The 27,269-nt window shown below is 40.5% G+C and overlaps 2 protein-coding genes across 5 annotated transcripts in view; both read right to left on the reverse strand.

Annotated features, from left to right (window-relative positions):
* The window catches only part of LOC134221373 (trithorax group protein osa), a 535,812-nt gene that overhangs the window by 93,325 nt on the left and 415,218 nt on the right, over positions 1-27,269 (reverse strand). The gene's annotated exons all lie outside the window — the stretch shown is intronic.
* LOC134220689 (serine/arginine-rich splicing factor 4-like) lies at positions 5,329-6,240 on the reverse strand. The gene is made up of 2 exons (XM_062699792.1): positions 6,043-6,240; positions 5,329-5,981 (listed from the first exon to the last, which is right to left on the reverse strand). The coding sequence occupies exons 1-2, from the start codon at positions 6,092-6,094 to the stop codon at positions 5,413-5,415; spliced, it is 621 nt and encodes a 206-aa protein (XP_062555776.1). The 5' UTR covers positions 6,095-6,240; the 3' UTR covers positions 5,329-5,412.

Genomic DNA, 27,269 nt, shown 5'->3' on the forward strand with positions numbered 1-27,269 from the left:
CCTTCTATCTTCATTTTTCTTCCTTATTCCTTCATCTTTTTTCCTTCTTCCTTTTTCCTTTTGCCTTCTCCCTTATTTCTTCTTCCGTCTTCCGGCTTACTTCTGCCTTCTTGCTTCTTCCTACTCCCTTCTTCTGTTTTCTTTCTTCATTCTGCCTTCTTACGTCTTTCGTTCCTTTCTTCTTCTATCCTCTTCCTTCTTCCTTCTTCTTCTTAGCACTCACTTCTCAACATCTCGCTTCTCACTTCTCAATTATAATCTCTCACTTATCAACTCTTGCTTCTTCTCACTTACCACTGTTACTGATCTCATTACTCACTTCTAAGCCTACTTCGAACATCTAATTTTTCTCTTCTCAGCTCTCACTCTTAACTTTTCACTTCTAGCATCCCGAGTAGCGCACTCGTCACATATCAGTCACTGTGACGCATATGCGACCAAATCCAGTCACATTGAAGTTGCTACAACCAAATCGATCTGAACTGTGCTACTAGGGATCTTATTTATCACTTTACTTGATAAGGAACTATATGTCACTATTCGACCAAATGGCGTTCGGCCAAATGACCCTTTCCACCAAACGACCATTTCGAAAAAAAACGGCATTTTTAACCAAATGGCCAGTTGAATTTCGGTCAAATGACGTTTCGGCCTGATTGTTTGTTCGGCTTAATGACATATTTGGCCTAACAACTTTCGGCCTTGTGGCCTTCGTCGAAATTAATTTCGGTCAACCAGCCCTTCCTTGTTCAAAATTTGAATTCACCAATACAAAAATTTACTCGGGATTTCGACAGATTTTCTTTCAGAATTTTGAAGGAAATTCTTTGGATTTCAACGGAAAATTATTCGGTATTCCCAATGGAAGTTTTTATTAGTTTTTGAGGAAAGCTTTCCAACGGGAAATAATTAATATTTTCGTGACAGATTTTTAGAAGGCGATAAAAATGTCAGCGGCGGAGCACACCTCAATTCGCTAGTCACAAAAAATCCTTCACAAGTTTTCCTCGATGAATCAAATAAGTGCTACTTGCATTTTACGGACTCAATGAAAACTAATAATGTTTTTGAAAGATAGCGTAACACTGCGGCAGAACTATTACAAACGATTGGTGATGTACGTCTTCCTCTTTAGAAGAGTCTTGATCTTCTTCTTATTGGTATTTCGCCCCCCACTGGGACATTGCTTAGTGTTCATTTCACAGTTATTAACCGCGAGGTTTCTAAGCCAAGTTACCATTTTTGCTTTCGTATATCATGAGGCTAACACGATGATACTTTTATGCCCAGCAAAGTCGAAACAATTTCCAAACCGAAAATTTCTGCCTCTAAGCATCGAATAAACTGCTTGGAATTCGAAGTTGCTATTCAGGAAGTCTACAGGGCAACCAAGCAATATTTGTGTGAGGGCGCGATATATTAGAAAATGAGTAATCCACTTCCAACGTGCATTGATGACAGATATGCATATATCATTCGTATAACGGTTCGGTTGCTCACATTGACTAGTGAATAGCAGGCCATGACTTTGCCTCTTTCCTTGTCGGGCAACGAACGGAGTTGCACGTTCGATAAGACAGCACACTAGTGATCACACCAACGGGTAGCTCGTTCGGCGGAATTGGGCCACACATTTGGCGATCCTGCCAGGTTGTTCCTGGTTGGAAATTATTGTTTTGTGAGTGTCCTGTGGGCGTGATTAGGACATTTTTTTTCTTCGGTCTCGACTTGTGATGTCGAGTGCGAGGGGAGAGCGCCGGAATAAATAATTTTCTTATCGGTTTCGACTAGTAATGTCGAAGATGCTCTGGAAGAGCGTCGGATTGAATGATTTGTCCATCGGTTTCGACTTGTGATTTCGAAGACGGTCTAAAAGAACGTCGGACTGAATGATTTGCTCATCGCTTTCGACTTGTGATGTCGAAGATGCTCTGGTATAGCGCCGGATTGAATGATTTGCCCATCGGTTTCGACTTGTGATGTCGAAACCGCTCTTGTATAGCGCCGGATTGAATGATTTGCTCATCGGTTTCGACTGGTAATGTCGAAGACGCTCTGGAAGAGCGTCGGAGTGAATGATTTGCTCATCGGTTTTGGTTTGCGATGGTACTCTGGAAAGTGGTGGATTAGAAAATGTGTTGTTTTTCAACTGTTTTGACTTAAAAAGTTTAAGGTTCTCTGGAAGAGCGCCAGTATAAATGATTTGTTTTCTCATCGGTTTCGATATGTGATGTCGAAGCTGCTGTGGTAGAGCGCCAGATTGAATGATTTGCCCATCAGTTTTGGCTTGTGACGTCAAAGAGGCTCTGGAAGAGCGCCGAACCAAATGATTCGTTTTCTCATCGGTTTTCACTTGTAATGTCGAAGGTACCAGATTGAATGATTTGTTGTTCTTATCTGTTTCGAGTTTCGAATTAGGATGTACAGTAGACGTTCGATAACTACAAGTCATTTAACTGCAATGCTTTTTAAGTGCAATTCGATAGTTGTAACAGTTTTGCAGTTATCGGACCGCTAAACTTCAAACTGATGTCAAACTCAATGACAGCTGCATTGCGCTGCACATTTAGATTCACTTTTATTGCATCTGACGTCGATTGACAACCGTTTTTGACGTCTAGAATGCGTTGCAGTTATCGAACGGCATTCGTTAACTGAAAAGTAAACATTTTGCAGTTATCGAACGGCTACTGTATTTGAAAATGGGATATGAGTACGGATATTGGATACTGGATTATAAAATTAGACATAGTTGTAAATAGTTGTTAATGAAAATCTCAAGTCAATGTTTTTTTTTCTCTTTTTTGATGAGAGAAGAAGGGGATATACAGTCAAACCTCCATGAGTCGATGTTCTATGACTCGATATCGACTCATGGAAGTAAATTATGCCATATTAAAAAATATTTTCTGGGCTACTGTGATGGTCCCTTCAAACAGCTTCCCGGGGATTTTCTATTCCACATCTCGATATTTCTATGAGTCGATGGTCCCTTCAATATCGACTCATGGAGGTTTCACTGTATTAGAAAATGGGGAATCCACATCCAGCGTGCATTGATGACAGATATGGATATATCATTTATGATCATTTATATAACGGTTCGGTTTTCAACATTGACTAGTGAATAGCAGGCCATGACTTTGCCTCTTTCCTCGGATAGCTCGTTCGGCGCAATTGGGCCACACAAATTGGAGAACTGGACAGAATGTCTTTCTAATCTCAGGGTATGAACACAACAGCGTGACTTCCAAAACCCGATGATCAGATGCGAAGACGTTGAGAAAGCGCCACTGAATTGAAGTTCTTCTGAGATATCAGCGTTGGTACATTCATAGTAAAACTCAATCATCAAGCACTTCTGCTCGAGTAAACTCGCTTGCAATTTCGCAGGACAGAAGCATCTTTAGTTTGTTTTATCCAAAATAGCATCTTTCACTCATTCTTCTAAAATCATTCCTATAATGAATGATTTATGATCGATAAGTTAAGCGGGTTTCAAATCACGCATTTGATTCTTACATGAGTTTTGATATTTGAATTCTTTCCAACACTGGGTGAGAAATATTTTTGCATGGGTGAGCAATTAACAGATGTTTAGCTTTGTGTACAATGCACAGTTTGGAGTAAACAACACTGATTCATCTTTATCAAGCCGGGTGTATTCCATTGCAATCTAAACTTAACAAATCGGCGAACACATGTATGATTAATCCAGTCTACGACATTTCATAACACCCGACAGCTGCTCGAGTGAGATTAGTCATCGAGACGATAGCAGAGAACACGTCTCCAAAACCATCCGCCTGCCACAGAAACGATATCAGTTTACAGAGCAGCAGTCAAAACAAACTCGGTCAATAAGTCAGTAGAGCGGAAAAGTTTAAGAGAAAGCAGAACAAAAAATGAATGCGAAAAAAAGCAAAACGAAAACCCATCAATGAACGAGGAGCGTACTACGAGTACGCCACACGCCGCGGGAGAAGGATGATGGGATAAATCGCCGGGGCGAAGGAATGAGGGGCAGTCGAAGAGACCCGGCCAAAGTCAAGGTCGCAATGTGCGGCAAGTACAACGTGGCACTGCCTGGTTGCTTTTGCCTGTTGCATTCTGCACCACCACCATTAGCCAGCAGCAATCATCGAAGTTTTGCTACCGCATTCAGGCAGCCAGCGGCAGATGATCCGAACACAGGGCGACGAGGATGAAAGAACGCGCGGTGCAACATGGGGTCAATGTACTTTCGCAGTCGCAGCACACTGACTACCGCCGGCACAGCTGTTGCTTGCTGCCAATGCCGTCGTCGTCGTCGTCGTCGCCATCATCATCGTCATCCTTGTCGATAGACATTCAACCAAAACCAGACCACACCATTTGGACGGACGAGGTGGTGGATGGTGCGGTACCGCCCCGCCATCCAACAGATAGAGAGACTGAGTCACTGCCAATGCCGTTTGAAAAGTACGGCGACGACCGGCGGTGGGGAACGGACGGAATACGACGACGACGACGGCGGGTCAGGGGAAAAGGTTGGAGTGAGTGCGATTCATGTGATACAGAAGGCAGAGAGAAAAAAAATCGTGGCGGCGTGTATTCCGTTCATGATCCACCAACAGGCACCGGCTCCGTCCTTGCCACATTCCTCCACTCCACATCCTCATCCTTCAGTCCGATCCACCCAAGGGCGGTTCGACCATAACTGCTCTGCCGGGGCTGGGTGAGTGCAATTTGAGCACAGGATGAGGGAGGGGGTGCGACGAGAGGTGCGCTCGAAAGAACGTAAACAAAACTTTATTTCACTCCAACATTTTTTCACAGTCGTTGAAGCGGTTTTTTCAATGAAGATTCAGCTAGTCTAGGTCAGTGTTGTTGGCGGATATAAATTTGGATTGAAAACGAATGAATGAATGGTAGGAAGCTACATGTTCGGCGAGGTGCTCAAACCATGTCAAGGGTGATGGCAAAAATGTAGATTCAATGTGTTCTCCTGCATTCTCAAACTCAATGAATATCGAGGCTACTTGAATCGACGTTTCCAAAAAACTTAGTGCCAAATCTTCTGTCTTCACTTGTGTGACTTCTGTTAGAGATTGTTTAAAAAACACCCTAATAAAAAAATGAAGATAGCATTTCATATAAGCATCTCGATAATGATTGACGAAATAAAGTTAATGAAACCCATTGCTCAGAAATCGAATATCTCTACAAATGTTAACTCTAGGCCTAGCTCTTCTACAAACTTTCAGTTAAGAGTGGAGCTTCTGCAATGCTGCTAATTTGTTGGTAAATATAAATAAATAAACTTCTAAATAACTCAAAAGCTTAAACTCGGAATTATACAACGGGATTTTATTTAAATTTTCCGATTCGATTCTAGAAACACAATAAAAATTACTAAAAAATATTCAATATTTAACGACGCCGGGACCGAGAACGACTGCCCTGTCGTCGACCCCGACTGGCCCGAGACCTGGACCGGGACCGGGACCGAGACGACCTGGTGGTGCTACGACGTCGGCTGCGTGATCGGGCGGCTCCACTGTGCTTCCGTCCTCGTCTGCCACGGGCCATCTGAGTTGTTCCCGGTACCGTCACACGGTGCCGCACGTTGCGACTGGGTTCCAACTCCGAATGACCGTAGCCCACCGTTGATGAATTTCTTGCCAGGTAACGTTCGTCGTACCGTACGGTGGACCTTCTCGGTCTCAACGAGTGTGTCGGCGGCTGCTGATCAGCCGGTTCCGGCTCATTGAAGAGTCCGGCTCCCTGTGTTTTGCTCGAAAGGAGCAACAGCTGTGACTGAAAATTTTTGGACTCTTCCGGTGTGCCCAAATTGACCAGCATTTTCACATGATCGTTTTGCACCGTGAGCAGTCCGAATCGAAGCCCTTCCGAAAGCGCCCGTTGCAAGTTGGATTCGTCCTTCTCCGACAGTTTGGAACCGGCGCTTATTTTGTTCAAAACGGTGTTAATTGCTAAAGCTGGAGAAGTAAAGTAAGTATAATTGTAAACGAGGGAAACAGCTGTAGAAATTCTACATACGTTTTTCGCCGGCTTCTTGAAAAATTTGAAGCACCGCGGGTAACATCTTCATCCTCTTGTAAAGCTTACAAAATATAACTTGGCGGAAACGAGTTCTGCCGAGTTCTGCGAGTATAATGACAGATGCTGCAAGCAGTACAGCATAGGCCTACTAGGTTCTGATTGTTTTTCTAATTTTTTCACATCTGAGACTACGGTTTTTTATGCTTTGTCTGATACGGAACTTGGAAAAAGATATCTCCGGCAAAAAGGGAAAAGCAATGTTATTTCCTGCCAGTGACCATAGTCGTGAACTGTTAGAGGGTCCAGTGTGTTCTACCAGTGGCAACCAAAATAAAAAGCGCAGACGGAATGATGCGAACAAGGAATATTACGTCGAGAATTTTGATGATCTTCTGATGCGTATGGAGCAACTGTTTTCCGACGGAAATGCTAAGCTTGAACGGAAAATCTATTCCAATGATGTGGGGCTTGTAAAGAATATCACTTCTCTAAGAGATAATGATGATGTACATCAATTGAAAGGAGACTGTCCTCGTGATTTGAAGCAGCTTAGTGAAGACCAAGTTAAAACTGGATTGAGTGTACAGCAGAACACGGCGAATACCAACGATCTAATTCTTACTGAAGTTCCTTACACTTCGAACGAAATTACCAATTTCTTTGCGAGCTGCATTTTGGTTACACTCGGATATGGTGAAAAGAATTTACTCTCGTCTATACAAAACATCATCACAAATTCCGATTCAGTTTGCGTTTCGAGCTTGTAAAGATAACTTTTTACCTCGGTATCTTTCGAAGAGGAATCTAAATCGGAACCAACTAGGGTTCGACGCTGATAAACCCTCGACCAAACCGCGAGTCTTTCGGTTTCCCAAAACTAACACTATGTATAAGAATCAAGAAATGTATTGTTAAACCTGATTTCGGCTCCGTAACGCCTTCCAAATAAACGAAAGATTAAAAAAAGCTTTTATAAACAAGGGGTATTGAATTAACAAACGACTTCCACTTTTTTATGTATTTCAATATTCAACTGTATAAGAATGGATCAAACGCACCATTGCCTTATTCCGGCAAACGCCTACTTTTAAAGCAGGAATTACACTCATCATTGCCTTATGCTGGACAAACGCCTCCAAAGTAACATTTTGGTTTTATACTGGCTTTATAACAGTCTTGTAGTTCGAATTATGGTTATAGTGTGTTATAGAACATAAAATGTTATTTGAGCTATTCTTAAAGAAGGAATCCTCCAGAATTCCTCCATCGAAATAGGAGTTATCATTGCTTTGCTTTATACTTAGCTAATGAATCCGTGAATGGAAGGATTATGTCTTTTTTTAATGCTACCGGCAGATCATAAAATATTCGCCTTCACGAAGCAACTTCTGACCGAATTTTGACTAACGTCGCATGACTATTCAAAAAATAGAATGGCTTACTCAATTTCTTCTTCACAGATTCACTCATATGATTGGTACTGATAATGGCCACTGCGTTCGAAGAAACCATGATAAGCCTTGATTATATTAACTTTTGGCGCTAAAAGAGTCTCTCAGTTGAACGTCGGGACCAGATCTATGTGTTCATATAAGTGTTTAGTTTTACAATAATTTATTAGTTTACGAAACCTAAATAAATACTCATTGACAGTTATTCAATCGGAAATTGTCAATGTGCAGCCGAATATGAATATGTTACAAAGTGAGGGTGACAAAGAAGGCCAATGGGCATTCGATTATTTAACGCTCTGTCGACCGAAGTTATTTTCACCATTGCGGCTTTATTCCCAGCACCAAACAGTCAAATAACGCTTACAGTTAACACAAAAAAAAAAGTCAAATGTTCCTTATACCAAATGACCATCACTTTTGAAGCTGTTCACAATTATGCCAAATGAAGTTATATGCCAAACGGATTGTATACCAATGGCCAGCTCCATTTAGGGATGTCATTTTCAGGGAAATGTCATATTCGAGGAAATGTTAATTTATTGAAAAGCCATTTTTGGGGAAATTTTATTTCCGGGAATTTGTTATTAAGACGAGGAGGATTTGCTATTTTTTAAGGAATTCGGGCAAATATTTTTTGGAGAATTGTAGAATCTCAAAGAACCTCAGATCAGAGCTTTAAATATTCGATTATTTTTTATGAAGCCCATCGGTCTTCTTTGTCACTTCACTTCAAAACATATTCATATTCGGCTCTGCACCATCAATTTTCAGAATGAATATGGTTCAGTGAGTATTTATTTGAATATCACAAATTATTAAATAATCGTAAAACTGAACACATGTTTGATGATTTAAATAAATACACTCATAGATCTCATCCCGACGTTCAATTGAGGGGCATTTGGAGCGCCAAATGTCAATATAATCAAGGCTAATTTTGTTTTTTTGCGCGCAGTTACCATACTCAGTGGTAATCAATTGAATGAATTTATGAAGAAGTAAACTGAGTAAGTCATTCTATGTTTTGAATAATCAAAACACGAATGTCAAAAGTCGGAGTGAATGTACTTCATGAAAGTGAATATTTCATGCTCTGCCTCAGATGAACTAAAAGATGGAGTATTTAAATTATGCCTTAGGTCCATTCTGTCTAACATACATTAAGCCACGTCCTTACGATCATATAGTAAGGATTGTTAGTCCGACTCTCGTTGCTACTAGAGACCGAGTATACCTCTGCATCTCCACGATTGTCTTGGGATAGGATATCGCTTTAGTTTCAAAGGATAATTTATCTGGATACACTTCGGTAAGTGATGCGATCTATGGGATGGAAAATAATACCCTCGCTGTCTGAAACTTTCACTTTCTGATTTATTCGCTCACCCGCGCAAAGCAGAACAAAATTACGGCGACCGGCCGATCGTTTTGCCTTCCGCACAAAGTAAAACCAAATTTCGACGACCGGCCGATCCGCTTACTGGAGAAACACGACCGGACAGGAAACAAACTTTCACTTTCTGATTCATTTACTCACCCGCGCAAAGCAGAACAAAATTACGATGGTTTGGCCTTCCGCACAAAGCAAAACTAAATTATGACGACCGGCCGATCCGCTTACTGGAGAAAAACGACCGGACAAGAAACAAACTTTCACTTTCTCTCGTAAAGTGAGAAGTGATTAGCGAGAAATTAGAAATCAGAAGTGAGATACAAGAAGTTATAAGTGAGAAGTGAAAAGTAAAAAATGAAAAGTGAGAAATAAATAGAGCGAAGTGAGATGTAAGAAATTCGAACTGTGAAATGAAAAGTGAGAAGTAAGGAATGAGAAGTGAGAAGTCCGAAGTAAGAAGTAAAAAGTGAGTAGTGGGAAGTGAGAAATGAGAATTGAGAAGAAAGAAGTGAGAAATAAGAATTGAAAATTTGGTTGTGCTAAGTGAGAAGTTAGAAGTAAAAAGTGAGAAGTGAAAATTAAAATGTGAAAAATTACAAGTTAGAAGTGAAAAGTGATAACTGAGAAATGAGAAGTCGAAAGTGAGATATAGGAAGTTATAAGTGAGAAGGAAAAAAAAGATATAAAAGAGTGAGAAGTAAGAAGTGAGGAATGGGTAGTGAAGAGTGAGAAATGATAAGTGAAAAGTTAGAAGTGAAAAATTCGAAGAACAAAGTGAAGTGAAAAGTTAGAAGCTAGAAGTGCAAAGTGATAAGTGAGAAATTAGAAGTGAGAAGTGCAAAGTGAGAAGATACTAGTGGGAAGTGAGAAGTTAGAAATGAGAATTTCGAATTGAGAAGTGGAAAGTTAGAAGAAAGAAGCGAAAAGTTTTAAATGTGAAGTGAGAAGGGAGATGTGCGAAGTGAAAAATAAATAGTGAGAAGTTAGAAGTGTGGAGTGAGAAGAGAGTGGTGGGAAGAGGGAAGTGAGAAGTGAGAAGTAAGTAGTGAGAAGTGAGAAATGAGAAGTGAGAAGTGAGTTGTGTGTAGGAAGAAGTGTGGATCGGGGAACGAGAAGTAAAGAATAATATTCTCTTTCCTCTTTCCTTATTTTTCTTCTTTCTTATATTTTCCTTTTTCTTTCTGTCTTGTATCTGTCCACTCACTTTTCACTAATCAATATCTCGCTTCTGACTTCCCAATTATCATCTCTCTTTTCTCACTCCTTGTTTCTGTTTATGTCACTACTAACATCCTACTTCTCACTTCGCCACTTCTCACTTTTCACCACCGACTACGCACTTCTCATTTCCACTTTCCACTAAACACATCTCACTACTCAACACTGACTTCCGTTTTTCAGTACTACTCTGTACTTATTTCGAACATCTCATTTCTCAGTTCTCGCTGTTTACTAATCACTTCGAACATCTCACTTCTCACTTCACTGAATAAGGAAACACATTTTAACTACTCGGCAAAACAGCATTCGGCCAAATATAAATGTGTGCCTAATCTCGATACCTCCCTAACTCGATGGTCCCATCAATATCGAGTAAAGGAATGTTCACTGTAATATGAAATTTGCGAAAAAAATTCCACGTGTTTTGGACTCGAACCCTCAACCTCTTACTACCTACTCGACGTTTACTGTCAAATATTGTATCTAATTTTATTGTCTCAGTCAATTCATCGATTTTTCAAATTTTTAAGGCTCCTAAGAATAAAATCAGCAATGATTCAATTTTATTGCAAATTTTCCAACCTTGAGAAAAATAGAACAAACTCGCTAGTTTCCCCAGCAATGTGTTATTCGTGTTTGAAAAATTCCTCATGTCATGAAAAAACTCCGAAATTTCAGAGTGGAATGATACATCAACAAAATGACGCATCTATACATAAAAATAATGGTGTGGTATAACAGTTTTAAGCTTTCAAAACTAAACTGTTATAAAAAAAATGAATCTTGTCTTGTCTTGTTATAAAAAAAATGAATCTAGAGCAATTACTGGGAAAATGATGCTTCAGATTCAAAATGACAGCCCAGAACAATTCGAATCATTGCTGATTTTGCTCTAATTATTATAAAAATCGATAGTTCTAGACCAACTATGCCTAGTTCTATGCCATTTGAAAAAGGGTGTAATAACTCAAATTTAATCTTTTCAATTATTTGTCTATGTATGTATACGAGGAATCGGGAAAAACAAATTTTGGCTGTTTTACCCTTTTCAAATGTTGGCCTAGAGTTAACCACAAATAAATTGAAGAATCCGTTGAGCGAATGGACCTTTTTTGCATCTGGCAATATTTTGGCATCCATGTTCTCCTATCTCCATCCTATCTCTATTTTTTTCCTCAATCTATGTTCAGTTCTTGGTACTTATTTTACCTTGACCAGAGAATTATGATGAATTTGATTATTTCTACTACTGCTACACATCCTGATCTTATTATGGCACCATACTGTTGTTTATGCCATTTTTTATCCTTATGCTGGTTCACGACCAAACATTGTTCATTGATTTAAAGCACTTTTCTGAAAAGCATTACCATGTGATTAAATCAAGATGTTAACAAAGAATGACCAGAGATCGATGAGATGTGTGCCTAGAATTGAACATAATTGGATATACTCGACTACGGTCGACAAGTCTCCAGACAAAACTCAAGTCGCTTTCAAGAAAATATCGAACAAGCATCTTCTTCAGGAATACACAAGCTGCAGCGAAATGATAATTAGCTTTTTCTAGGACTCTCGGAGATTTTCTTGGTCTCAGAAACCCTCCGAAGCGTAGGTGGCATGTTGTTTTCCATCATCACTACCGAGAAGAGCTCTAGACTCGACATTAAATAAATCTGGTTTGAATATCATTTTCATTATACTTCTGGCTTTGTCAAATAGTGGATAGTTCCTCAAGCAGTATCAAACGTTACGTGGAAAAGCCTATGCATTTAAAATTAAAAAAAAATCAATGGATTTTTTTTTTCTGATTTTACTAAGGGAAATTCTTCCGGTTTTTCAAAGAGAAATTCCTCCGAGTTTCCAAAGGGAAACTCCTCCGAATTTCCGAATGATTTTTTTTTTTCGAAGGGAAATTCTTCCGAATTTCCAGACAAAAATTCATCCAATTCATCCAAAAATTCTTTCGAATTTCCAAAGAGAAATTCCGCCGAATTGAGAAAGGGAAATTGTCAAAAGGAATTTCTTTCGAATTTCCAAAGTACTTTTTCCGATATTCCAAAAGTAAATTTTCCCGGGATTTTTCTGCGATTTTTCAAACGGAAATTCTTCTGAATTTCGAAAGCGATTTTTTCCGAATTTCCAAACGGAAATTTCTCGGAATTTTCTTTTTCCCGAATTTGTTTTCTCCGTTTGTGTGTCAAAATCGAATGGTGTTCAGTCTTTCATGATTGTTGCAGTAAACATGATTATGTAAGGCCCAAACACCACTGGAAAATACGTTGTTTATTCGCATTCTACGTATTAGAATGCCTTAAAGGAAAAACGCGACAGAGTTTTATTAACCTCCTTTATGAAGACTGTAAATTCACAGAACAGATGAATATAAATGTCAAAGTAGAATACCACCATCATCTATTCTAGATCGTTACCACCCAAGCATAACAGCGTTGCATACCTCGATCCGAACAACCACTTGTGAACACTGGCACTGGGGTGCACACATGCTGCGAAGGAAACAATAATCTGTATGCAACGAGCTCCATGTCACTCTCGGTGGTAGCCGTGTGTTGTCAGGGCAGAAGTAAAAATAGCTGAGACAAATTTACATCATCATGATCAGCGTCGTACCCGCACCCCCCCCCCCCTCTCGATCCAAGTGGGTCACCTTACCTAGTTCGGCACCAAATTTAACCACCCAGAATCGGAAACGGACGGTCGGGTGTCGGCACACCGGCGGCAGAACGAAAACGAGAGTAATGTTATAAACAACCATCATGGGACGAACACGGGCGGCTGACATGAACGACGGTGTGTGTGGTTGCGGAAGTTGAAAGCCAAAGAGGACCCACCCGAGGACGATGGACGGGCGAGGGAATGGGGGATTGCTGTCTGGAGGGTAGCAGTACGAATACCGTGGTGAGATGATGATGCAAGCACAGAAAGCAGAACGAACCGGGCCGTCGTCGTGCAGCCTCTGCTGATGATGATGATGATGGCGACGACGACGACGACGACAACGGGGAGAGTTTCAATCGAGCTGCTGCTCATGTTGATGGAGGGGTGGAGAAAGACAGACGAACGACCGGCGAACCATCCATCCAACCAACCAGCCAACGGACCGACCTACCAACAACAACAACGTACGGACGTGTTGCTTTTTAATGGTCATCAAGGTCGTTCTCGTATTATTCGGAAAACGAGAGTAGACTGCTGCCAGACGGTATGTCTGGCTTTACCACCGCCGCCCCGCCAGGCGGGTTGTTCAAATCAAATCAAGCAAAGGCGAAGACCACCGTCGAAGAGACCGACGAGGGAAGGGAATGAGAAGGGGGGAAACGAGATTCCGCCGTCCGTTTCCAACAAACGAGCGGCTCCGCGTTCTGTTTGTGGGGCATTGGGTAGAGCACACAGCACGTACCTACCTACCTTCCGTTTGAACATGTGATATGTGTGAGTGTATACAAAAATTAAATTACACTTTTAAACGCAATAATTATACAATCAGTAGCTTGTCGAGGCCGGGAAGACGACGTTGCTACCGTTGGGTAGTCGTTGCGAACAGTGAGGAAGGCGCTATGACGATGCACAGTGACAGGGTCTTCGAATGGATCGAAGACATGCCGAAACATATGTCCAGAACCGAAATCCTGGATCTAATGAGAATTTATTACTCTAATAACAATTTGAAGTCCGCCAAAGTCGTCAGTCACTTCATATATTTTGTATGAATACATGGCACTAAATCTAAATATGTGTTGTGAAAACTGAGAGCAAAGTTCTGGTTCCACTTAACTTCCGGCCACTCCACGACGCGACGGTAGAAAGCATTTGCTTTTATTGAATCTGAAAGAGCCAACCGCGAGATACCGCGAGCAATGTGATACCGCGCCGCGACGGGGAAGGACGGACAGACGGAGGGTGTACAATCGCGCGCGAAGTTCAAAGTCTCCGTCTGGCTCTGCCTCGGGACCGTTTAGTGAGGAGATGGAGAGAAGGCCGGTCGAGCAGCAGCAGCAGCAGCAAGACCAAGATAGGCAGGAGTGGGTGGGTGGGTTTTCGGTATGTGTGACCGAGTGACTGACTGACTCTGGCAATGATCGAACGACCCCGGCAACGGGAAGCACCAGGTGGAGAAGGTGGTGTAGTGACTAAGCAGATTTCGATATTTTTGTTTACAGTTAGGTTTTATTTGTGCCGGCTGAGTCGCGCCTTCATCGAGTGACTTCCGAGGGCGAGACGCGAAATGCGGCGCGGAGCGAGGTAGTCGTTCAAAATGCGCTAATATGGATCGTGCTGGATGGTATTGCTAATGTTGCTGTTGTTGCCGTTGGTGTACCGGCGGCGGCAGAGTACCAACCTACTGTTACCCGCCCGTGCCAACCGGCGGCGAACGCCAGTCAATGAATGGGTTTAATGGGTTCTTACGTAACACGATTTGATAGTAGCTAGGTACGACGAGCGCTACGAATAATTGCCGTCGTACGAGCACGTGAATTTGTTGCGAGGATGTAATTCAACCTGTTGGGTAAGGCAAATTGTGGGGTCATAAATAAAGCAGTTCTGAGTCTCTGAGGAGATTCTTGGCTGCATCCTTAGCTATATATTACATCCATATTCTAAAGTTGGGAGTCAAATTTAGCTGTGGCCATTTTTTTGAGGCCATTTCCTTACTGCTTTATTGTATCTGAGATTCGCCGCCATCCGTTGCTATTAAATTATGATCGATAAAAAGATAGAAAATAACCAAAGATACCTGATGATGTCTTTATAGAACTGTCTGTAGTTGGTAAACAAAAGAACTTATTTTAGAAAAAAGCTAACCGTGCAAACTTGATTCGAGAACATTCTTCGATTCTATAAATTCTGCTCTGAAAATCGATTTAGTCCGGAATAACGCCAGGAGTATAGGCATAACTCGCTGCGCGTTTACAAGAGCTGTCTAAATTGAGCTCTGGCAAATCAGGACTACCCACAGATGCTAGTTTTGTGGGCAAAGCAATTTTGATTTTCTACAGTTTATTGTCAATTATTATACCAACCCAAACCCAGCCACGCAACCCCCATGTGTTTACTGAAGGGCTGTGTCATCAGGTCCGAAAACTGGCTCTGCCAACATGAGCTTATGCGCTCGACGTTTTCTACTATTCTTGAGAGGCCATCAAATGTAATCTTGACTACGCCCAAAAGGCCCTCCGAATTCTATTATCGGAACCACTAGTTTTCTTACCTACCAAAATCTCAGTGCTGAATACTATAAGATGTAGTGGATAGGTATACTGCCGCTAACCGCAAGTCAGACTTATCTGGATATGGCGTCCATATACAGATAAGTCTGACTTGCGGTTAGCGGCAGTATAGTTCCCACTTAACTATCACAAATTCGTCTCCTGACCAGGTTGGCCTCCACGGGCATCCAGAATACACGCCTCCGAAGTAATTGTCTCGTCTGTACAAGGCTCGGTCAATATAGATCAGCGTTTTACCATCCCATACGGCCACAACTCATCGGCCGAAACGTTGAGCAAGTATAAAACCATCGTCCTCTGAGAAAACATATTTCCGACTGTTACATTTAAAAAATCTTCGAAAAAGAAGTTTTAGTCTTAAGGCGTCTGATCTGTGATAAATCATCATCATCATAACTGTAAACGTGATATTGATAACAAAACATGATATTAACTTGTTTGAAATAAGAGTGTTCTATCTTTTTTATCATAACCTTCTATTAAGAGTACTTCTGAAAAAAATACTAAACTAAAGATATTTTACTCTTTAAAATATCACAAATTTAAAATAAAAAATCACGAAGCAGAAAAAAAAATGCCATTGATTTGTATAAGTTTTAAATAAAGTTAATTTCAAACAAAACTTGAACAAGTGTTAAAATATATATTTAACACCATCTTTTTTTTTTTGTGAATTATGTGCAATTCATAAATACAAAAAAAAGAAGTACCTCTAAAGGCGAGTTTGGACATTACAAGAACTAATAAAGAATACATTCATTCAAAAGAATAAATATTTCGATATTCGTTTCTATGCTTGCCTCATAATACAATATTAATGATATATGTCACTCGAAATTGTTATCAAAAATGATCTAGCGACAACACAAACTGGATTTGGGAAAAAAGATCTTCTTAATTTTTGTACCGCACGCACACCATGTACTACAACCAAATAATTTAGTAAAACTGCGTCTGAACAATTAACATTAAAGAGTATTTTTTTCCTTAAATCAACTTCATTAAAAAACTTTGAAATTTTTTGAATATGACGTGACGAAAAATTATTTGTTCTCGGTACATGCCTTGAATTCCCGGTTTTCTTACGATGACTCCAATTTCCCGGGGCGGGGCGAAGATGAATGCAACGATGCCTGTGAAAGACGCGAATGATCAGTTATTGACCAACCCAACTGACCAGTTGAAACGCTGGTTCGAGCACTTCGAACAACTTTTTCAAGTGCCAGCCAGGCCATCACCACCTCGGCATGATCTGCCTAGGATCCGACGTATAACACGCGTCAATACCGAAGCTCCATCACTGCTAGAGATTCAAACAGCCATCCAAAGCATGAAATCGAATAAAGCCCCAGGGGTCGATCGCATATCAGCCGAGATGCTCAAAGCTGACCCCATGACATCCGCTGAACTACTGCATCGTTTATTCCGTAATATCTGGGACACCGCTATTTTCCCGGTCGACAGGATGCAAGGTATCTTAGTGAAGGTGCCCAAAAAGGGTGACCTGACTGTATGCGATAACTGGCGAGGCATTATGTTGCTGTGTACCGTTCTCAAAATTCTGTGCAAAATTATCCTAGCCCGGAATCAGGAGAAGATCGACGCGACTCTCCGGCGGCAGCGGGCCGGATTCCGTGCCGGAAGATCCTGTGTGGACCATATTGTCCCACTTCGCATCATTCTAGAGCAGGTCAACAAATTCCATGAGTCCCTTTACTTGGTATTCATTGACTACGAAAAAGCTTTCGACCGTCTCAATCGCGAGAATATGTGGGGCGCCTTGAGACGCAAGGGGGTTCCTGAGAAAATCATCGGCCTAATCGAAGCACAGTACGAGGCCTTTTCGTGTAGAGTGCTGCACAATGGGGTCCTGTCCGACCCTATCCTGATCGTAGCTGGTGTGAGGCAAGGATGTATTCTATCACCGTTACTGTTCCTCATCGTAATCGACGAGATTCTGTGAAATCACGGTGCAGTTCGAATATAAACAAAGCAAGCACAGAGAAAATACGGTCACGGAAATAATTATAAGGCATTCGCTGATTTTCGTACAAAATGGTCATGTTTGTGGACAAAAACCTCGGATGCTAGCGATTAGATTGAGGATATATTTGGCTAAACTTAAATTTTCAATTAATGATGTTTTTTTGTGATGCATGTTAACTCAAAAGGCACGTTTCAGTTATAAATAATTATAAAGGCTCTCCACCAGGGATTGTAATGCTTCTTCTTTCTCACAAGCAGAGGACGCTCACTCACGCAGAATTTCGCCGAGAAATCAATTTGCGGAATAGGAAAAAAGGCCTGATGAGAAATAACTATTCCTCCCTCACTGTCAGTGCCACGAAAAGTTGATTTGCTCGCTTTCTCACTCCTTTCGCCCTTTTCGTGCCTTCACCAATGCAAACAAGGGTAGCTTTTATGGAAAAATAACCTATTCCCAATAAGCAGTCAATCTGGTAATGTGACTAGAGTGAGCGCAACCCAGTGCAATTTTTGTTGGTGTTCTGAGTTTGAATCCCGTTGGGGTCATACATTTTTTATAAATGCTAACTAATAAACTGACTAAACTAAACTATAACTAACTGACTAAATAAACTATAAACTAATAAACTGAAATTTTTCACGAAAAATGAGTGAGGCGTAAGAATGATGAAACGAAAACAGAATTTCGTCGCCAAAATAGCCGTTTGGCCAAAATAGTTTAAATTTGTGTCCATATTAAGAGAAATGCAAAGTGAGAAGCGAATGTGGTGAACAATGAGAAATAAGACGAAGTGAGAAGTAAGGAGTGAGTATTGAGAAATCCTAAATGGGAAGTGAGATGTAAATAGCAATAAGCAGTGAGAAGCGAGAAGTTAGAAGTGAAATATGAGAGGTAAGAAGAGAGTAGTGGGAAAAAATAAGTGACTAATGAGTAGTAAAAGGCGAGAGGTGAGAAGCCGAAAATGACAATTGGGGAGTGACAAAAAAGAGTTAAGAAGTTAGAGTTGAGTCGTAAAAAGCGAGAAGTTGTTTTTATCCTTTTTATTAACCTTTCCTTTTTTTATTTGTGGGCCCTCCTTAGCCGTGCGGTAAGAAGCGCGGCTACAAAGCAAGACCATGCTGAGGGTGGCTGGGTTCGATTCCCTGTGCCGGTCTAGACAATTTTCGGATTGGAAATTGTCTCGACTTCCTTGGGCATAAAAGTATCATCGTGTTAGCCTCATGATACACCAATGCAAAAATGGTAACTTGGCTTAGAAACCTCGCAGTTAATAAGTGTGGAAGTGTTTAATGAACACTAAGCTGCGAGGCAGCTCTGTCCCAGTGTGGGGATGTAATGCCAATAAGAAGAAGAAGATTAACCTTTCCATCCCTGACGTCTGTCTGGGAATAATATTTCCGGGGATCCTGCAATATGTATGTGTTGGGAGACTAGTGTTGGAAAAAACCCAAATTCTCAAATCTCAGCCAAGAGTCAAATCCACCCCGACTCGTGCCCCAGAGAATCGCTCATTATTACGAGTTCTTCTCCTATGAATTGGTCGAATTAGCTTTCTCTACCTAAAACAATGCATAATAACTACACGCATAAACATAAAATACGCTACAATTGGGTTTTAGCGCTTTTTGAGCGACATCATTGTTTGACGAATGGGTGAAGCGATTCGATTCTGCGTAAAAAAAAACTCGAGAGCGATGCTCTCCCTGCAGAATCTCAAGCGAGTTAGCTCGCGCATGATGCTTCGATGATTGACATTTAAGGCTCTATAAACCATAATCAATCCGATGATGACGATGATTTCATTCAAATCCGCACAAATACTAATAAAGTTTTGAACTAAATTCAATATTTTGGGGCTATTTGCCGACTTACCCCAATCATTGCATATTCATTACATTTTCATATTAATTTTTCACTTATCCAAACTAACAATTACTAGGGAATTGCTGGAAAAACGCTGAAAACTGCTTTTTTCCTAGACCAACATTCGCATTTTTATCGAACGCATACTAACTCCGAACGTTCGGAGCAAACACATACACACTCACTTGATTTTTCACTTGATCTTTTTTTCCATTGTTTCCTTGATTTTATCACTCAGTCCTAAAACATATTCACTAACCGACTTTCACATTTCTCTTCAATCTTGACTACCAATTAATTCACTTCACGTCCAAAAACTGTCGAAAACTGCTTTCCAAAAATCGAAGTGAGAGACAAATTTGACGACCGTATTGTAAATGCAATAAAATGCGGAGGACTCATATTCACTAGCGCAATAAGTGAAATGGTGAGAACAAAATCTACGCGATGTAACTTCATTCAATCCGAACAATACAACGTATACGCCAGCCATGTCCACGCCAACAAGCAAACAAAATTGTGCATACACAAGAAAATAATCATCTCTTCACCGTTGCCAGATTTATTTATTGGAGAAAATCATTGCTGTTTGTCGGATTGAACAAATAAACCAAAAATAAATATTTAAACATGTTATGTAAGCTTCTGTTACATTCCAAGTGGTGTATAAAAAAATTTACCCGGTTTTTAACCCATATATTTGATACACCGTGAACATGTGTTATGATATAAAATAAACATTTCGTCAAGTCTGGCAACATTATGCATCAGCTGGCATATTTTTAACACCCCATTTCCACCCACCCCAGTTGTAAACAAAATTTATTTATCGCTGCTGCACTTTTCCGTACCAATAGCCTCACTATTACAAACAAGCGATACAGTCATTAATTTTCAAAACATTGTGATGGAGTCTTGAGCCTTAAGCACGATTCTTCCATCACTGCGTGTAACAGCTCGAACTTCATGATTTCATAAAAAATGTTGGTCATAATATTTTTAGGCTCCTTGTTTCTACGGAATGGCCATTTCCTAAATTCAGTCAAAATATGTCGTGTGACAACTGATTTTACAAACTAATGCTGGAAATGATATTTTTGGGTCTCCTAGGTTACTTGGATTCAATCCGGTCATATCGGCTTTAATCCAAAAGACCTACGGAATGGTTCTAAATTTAGTCAAAACAGGTCGTGTGACACCAAAAAGTTCATGATTTTGTAAAGAAATTATGAGAATGATATTTTAGGGATTCAATCCGGTAAAAAATCGGCACAATCCAGAGGACCTACGGAATGGCCATTTTCTGAATTTAACTCAATTTAATTCAACACGTCATATGACAGTAATAATGTAATAATGAGAATACGATTTCTATCCGGGCACACTGGCCTCAATCTGAAGGACCTTTGGAATTGACTCAAGGTCGTGTCGCACCTCAAACATTATGTCTTTACAAAACAATGATGGGAATGATATTTTATGGTTCCAAAAGGCAGAGGTTCTACGGAATTAACATTTCCTAAATTCGTTCACGATTTCAAGAAATAACAATAGATACTCTGCCCATGATCGCATATTGGTAACATTTGTATTTAGTAAATCGTTTGTCAATCCTTCCCACAAACTCAATTATTTCCAGCTTATCACAGATAAGCAATATAGTAAATCCTATTTTACTGTTGTGATATTGAATGCAGTAAATTGAGCTTTCTGAAAGATTCAGAGGCTTTTTACAAAATAAACAAAAATGCGAGTGTTACAAATACTCAATCATGGGCAGTACTGTATTTCCACAGTTTCTTGACAGCTAGAAATCAATCAGGTCATATTGGCCGCGATTCGAGTAAACTAGCGGAGGAAAAATTAGCTAAATTCCGACAAAACAGGTAGTTTGACATCTCGAACTTCAAAATTTCAAAAAGCAATTATCGAAATGTGTGTGCTATGCAACTTGAGATCAATCCAGTTGGACAACACCTCTTGTACTCTTTGTACACTTATAGAGATTCGTTATCTTCATGAAATTGCCTTAGGTAAGACTTGGCTTAGTGGTCCAGGAACCCCATAAATATTATTCTTATCATTGTTGTGTAGAATCATGAAGTTTGAGGTGTCACAAAACCTATTTTGACTTAGGCCCAGGAATAAAAATATCATTCCCATCATTGTTTGGTGGAATCATGAAGTTTGAGGTTTTGACTTAAATTTGTAAATGACCTATAAAAACTGCCTTCAATGATGTAGCCTACTTGTTTGAGTTTGGTATATCTTCGTCATTATTTAGACAGAAAATTATACGTTCAATGCGCGCAAATAATGTTTAAATAGATTAAGTAGCATTCATTAAGACTTCTGTCAGATGGATTATAAATAAAATAATAATAAATAAAATAATAATAATAATAATAAAATTCTTCCGGGGACATCTAACCGCAACTGATTCTGAAATAATTCTGGAACTGTACTAAGGATTAACCCGAAACCGGCATGAATCTAAAATTTAAATCTATCCGGATGGAATGCAAGTTGTAGCGAACGAATCGGTCAAGTAATGTGGTTTTTAAAGCACTTTTAATTTTCGAAGGCCCTTAAAATCAGACTTCCGGGACAGAAAGCTTCGTAGTAGCATTTCCCGAGGAAATATGAATAAATTAATATATATATATATATATATATATATATATATATATATATATATATATATATATGATCCACGTGGATGGTGAAGAATTTCTTGAAAAAAATTGAAGAATTTCCCTAAGAAATGGCCATTTTCACGAAGGAATTTCGAATAATTACCCTAAAAAAAAACTTGAGATAGTTTTTCCCGGGAATCAAAAGTAGTAAAAAATATAGCCACACTGATTCACGCCGCCGTCGAAGTGCATAGGATAACAGCCGTTCAACGATTTTACTTTCAATATTTTTAATCCGTATAACCGCCATGAGTAAAAAAAATCAAATGAATGAATGAAAATGAATCAAATGAACACCGCCTTCAATTTGGAAATTGCACAGACTGATTGTTTTTCTTCATCCCATTAAACTATATCGGCCAAATTGGAGGCCCGTTGTGAGAGGCTTCACGATTGGCACTTTAAATAAAAGCAAAAAAAAAATCATAGCCAAGTGGGTAATAAACTTTGGTTGCTTTCGAATCAAGTTGATCTATGAATGACTTCAAAAAATCACAAATAATTTTGTCGTGGTCTGTGATTTTTTTCGGAAATTGCCAATTTTGTTGCATCTGGATTCTCCTCTAAGAGGCGCAGTTCTTTTCTCATGGGGGTCAATTTGCCCACAACAATTATTGGGTGTCATAATTCTACTTGCATTGCAAAATGCTGAAGTTTGGTACACCCAGGTTTTTTTTTTACACGGTTGGAATTCATTAATTTCTCGGGTAACCTGAATTTTCACTGCTTTCTAAATACCCCCTGAATTTTCTTTGATTTTTTCTGAATTTTTTCGTGGGGTTAACTCATTGTTTCATTGATGCTGAAGGTCTTAAACGACTAAAACCAAACCGTGTAAAAAAAAACCTGGGTGTACTCATTTTGACAAGGTATGTGATTGATGCGTCCTGAAGTTCCCCAAGGGCTTCGGAACTGTATCCAGGATGAATAATATTCCCAGAATCATAATCACGATTCGCTTTGTTTTTGCAAATGCTAGAGTTTGGAACTTACATTGCTAGTATGGAGCGACAATATTGAGTTGGACTTCTTAGGGTCGGTTTCCAAAGCATGATTTCCATGAAACCATACCTTTGATGATCTCTACAACAGATTCGTTTTTTCGGTTCAGATCCTTTCTGATTCTAATGAAAAGGTATGAATACTGTCGAAAAATCCGGCAAATGGTCGAAAAAGAAAAATGTGATCAAATTTACTGAATCTGACCCAGGGACGCCCAGAATAAAATAGGTGGATCGCATCGCTGGTTCAGATATGAATTCTAGATGTTGGGACCCGTAAGAGCACCGATATGATAAAAATGACAAGCAAAATTCATGACTCTAAAACCTCATTTGTGATCTTTGGCTCTTAAGAAACATGTTTTGGCACCAAAACATTTATGGCTTCTAATCCATTTGTTCGACCATGACCACGAGTCATGACCACTGGCTTAATGCTGCAGTGAATGCAAAACAAGATTAGAAAAATATATAAAAATTAATAGAGAACTCTACAAATTTCACGAGAGGTACGAGATTTCATATTGATTGGAAATGCACAACAGTAAGAACTGGTTGGTAAAAAAACAATAACAAAGTTTTATGTGAAAAGGAAGTAGAGGATGGGCCCCGGCATTGTCCCGTTGCTTATAGACAGACATAATAACGCCACTGAACAACCAATCACATCTCCATCTATTTCGAATAAACATTATCGAGAAAGTTTGAACTTGTTTCATCACAGACAGAATCGCTTTAACATACGACTACAACAAACACCGCCGCTTGGGATTTACGGTACTCTTTCGAAAGCCCAGTCCGCCGTCCGTAATCAGCATACACATCTAAACTCGAATCAACATGTGCTTCGGAAAACGACGGCAAAGGAAAAAAGACGACCAAAAACAAGCCGAACGAACAGATCAGCTGCTGTTTAAAACATATGGAAGAACCTTTCGGAAAGAGCAAAACCGAAATTGCGCGCCCGCCGGTCTCGCCGTCTCCGCCGCCACCGCCGCCGGTATCCGACGATGTCGATCACCAGGAAGAAGGGGGCATCAACCAGGCCAAAAGCAGAGCCGTCGTACTACCAGCCAGCAACGGCAATATACTACGGAGGAGGCAGTAAAAAGAAACAGCGAGAAAGAAGCAAACGCGGTGCGGCGGCACACATTTCACCCCCATTCCACTCAACCTGCTGCCTGCCCACCTTGCCAATGCTCGTATCTCTGTCCTCTTCCCAGTCAGTGTGCCGCTAACTTTCATGAAATCATGAATGAAATCTTTGTTTACTTTTTTTCATGCTTCATGCACGTCTACCTCGCCGGGCGCCACCTCTCTCTCCAGGCGACCACGTGCGGCTGAATCGAGAGTGTCCTCCACCTCCGTCAATAGGGGCAACGACGATTCGACGAGATTTCCTGCAAAGTTTGGGGTGGCGTCGGCGATTCTCTCTCAAACCCCACCGAAATAAAATAACACCACCAACAGCCAACAGCTTCCACGGGACTTCACCAGCCCGGCATCAAATGCAGCGAAACCCAGAAGATACGCCACCGCTGCTGCTGTTGAATGCAGATTTCACTATCAATCTCGCCGCGCGCGTTGCCGTCGGTCGGTCGTTCATCGTCGTCATCGTCAACACTCCACTCGACAGTAGACGACGACCGACGACCATGTGCCATGCCAACGCGTAAAACTCGTAAAAGCGGAATTCTGTCGAATGCAGAAAATTTGGCGCAAAAACCTCTTTTCAGTGAAAAGTTCCTCCGCCCGACCGGCGGATCCGTCCGCGGTCCGTTCTTGGAAGGTGGTCCCCCGCACCCAGAAGTGCATTCATCGACATCGTCGAGTGAACCCATTTGGCGATATTTCCCTCATCGGTAATATACGCATTTCAGGGCTGGTTGAGATCAATGATCTTCGGAAACAGATGTTTTGGTAATTTTATTGACGAATATTCCGATTTCATGTTAGTTGTGTACAATTTTAGTTTGAAATATTGACTCAAATACTTACGTAACTTATCGCGGATGGCAATCTACTTACGACGTGGATGTCAACAACTTTCTATTAAGTGATTTTGTGGTAGAAACACGCACAAAACAATAACATCGAGCTTTCAAACTCATATGAGCACAACAAGAAACATCCCTCTTCGAATGATTTGTTTTTATCAAAATTATCAAACACCAAAAAATCAAGCCTTTCCGGTAATCTAACATTTAAATTTGAAGCTTATTATGTGTGCTATGAACCTGCATCGTTAAAAATGGTGCATTCATTGTGTATATTTAAAAAAATAACTTCCTCAGTTGCATGTCTATTTCCTATCAATAATTTCAAACTAGAATCTAATCAACTCCAGGGATTGAACTAACTGCACACACCGCAACAATGTTTCTACATGTTCAAAGAGTGTATTCCCCATTAATTTTTGCCAGCTAGTTCTGGACTCAAATGGTAACTCGTTACCATCCCTAGCAGTCCCATTTAATCCACAAGCTAACGGACGTAAGCTCCACGCACGAATCCTTTGTAGGTTCGTCGGACGCGGACGTTCGAAAACAGAGAACAAGGGAAGTGACCCCAAAAAGGACATTCCCTGTAGCCAAGCAATGAACGCGGGCGAACGACCGTATATGAAACGAACGAACGAACGAACAGCGGAATCAAGCGAGAAAAGGACTCGCACTCGGACTCGGGAGTGCACTTGAATCGAACCGTGTCATAATAATAAATGCGCGTGCAGGCACACAGCCCCGACAAGCTGGCATCACCGTGAGGGAGGGAATCGACCGTCCGGAATTGCGCGTTCCGCGGCGGAAGGATAACGGCGACTGTGCCAAGAGGGGATAGTGGCGGCGGCAGCGGACGGGCGCAGGATTTCAATCAAATGACGAAACCCGGAGGGTGTGGGGTGTGTCGGTTGGTATCCCCTTATGTGTAGGCAGAGCAGCCGGGGTTTTCCCTTCCCGTAGATATCGAAAGAGAGTGCTACACACGACGGCATGGAAACAGGACGACACACGGATCGAACCACGAACAAACGAAAGGAATCCGACCTGCTGCCAGCAGAGTAGCGACAGCGAGCAACGGGAATGGGAAGCGCATGTCCCGTGCCGTGGTGTTAGTGTGCCACCAATCCATGCTGGAACAAAGCTGCACGGTGGATGTTGGATTCGGGTTCGTCGGTGTTGGTGCGCGCGCTGGGCGGATGGATGGATGGATGAACGGATCACAAAGAAGTGTTGCCATAATTGTCACGAGGCACATCAATGAGGCACTCAATGATTTTCATTTATTAAATCATAGTATGCATAAATATAATAAGTTTTTTCCACACACAGGACTGTTACATATTTTTTTAATTAACCAAAAACAAAATGCACAGCATCGTATATGCATATGCAAAAAATGACATACATCTAGAATAAAAAAACTTTAATTTCAACATGTTCAATCAGATGTCGTTCTGCCAAGAAGTTTTTTTTGGAATGTGTGATCAGCTCGCTTTTACTTAAGTATATTTTTTAATATATGACACAACACTTTTTCTCATTTGCACACAATGAAAGATTTTGATTTTATTTTCAATCGGCCTACATATTTAACTCAAAGATGTTTCCTTTCTTTACCATCAACAATTGTAAGGAATAATAATTCTCTTTCATAGTTTTTAATTATCATTTTAGAGCAAAGACGCTTTTTACGACAGAAAGGATGTAAAACTATAAACAAACATCGACATATTCGACTTAATTGACAGAAATTGGCGAAATTTGCGTTTGTTCAAATTAAATTGGCAAAAATCACGACCATAAATCATGGTTCCGAAAATGTTGTGCCAATCTGACCGCAAAACTCGTATTATTGGCAAAATTTACTCCGTAGCCATGGCTTCAAATAGTCAGTTTTATTTGGTAAAGTTTACCTCTGATCATCAACTTATTTCTAAACATATTAATAGTCGGCGCTTCGCCGCCAATTTCCGATTAAATATGGGTCAGTGAATATTTGTTTACACTCGACAACTCAACTGATGAAATTGTGTAGAACTAAACAGAATTTAAATTAACTAAGTATTAAATTGACCCCAATATTTCAGTGTAAAATGCAGTGGCGTTTCCCTAACCTCAATCTACCTGTGCACTGAGTTCAAATTTAAAGAATTGGTGTGCGGAAATGCCTAGAATAACTAGATTTTGATTAGTATAAACGACTCTGATAGTTTTCTTTTCCATTTGGGCTGTCAAAATATCAAAATTTTCACTTTTTATGTCAGTGCACAGGTAAAAAGTAAGGTTACGCGACGCCACTGGTAAAATGCTTTCAGAGACAAACGCCAATATAGTCAAGGAAGGGTAGAAACTTTAAAAAT

The sequence above is a fragment of the Armigeres subalbatus genome, chromosome 3 (genome assembly GCF_024139115.2).
Source record: "Armigeres subalbatus isolate Guangzhou_Male chromosome 3, GZ_Asu_2, whole genome shotgun sequence".
NCBI classification, from domain to species: domain Eukaryota; kingdom Metazoa; phylum Arthropoda; class Insecta; order Diptera; family Culicidae; genus Armigeres; species Armigeres subalbatus.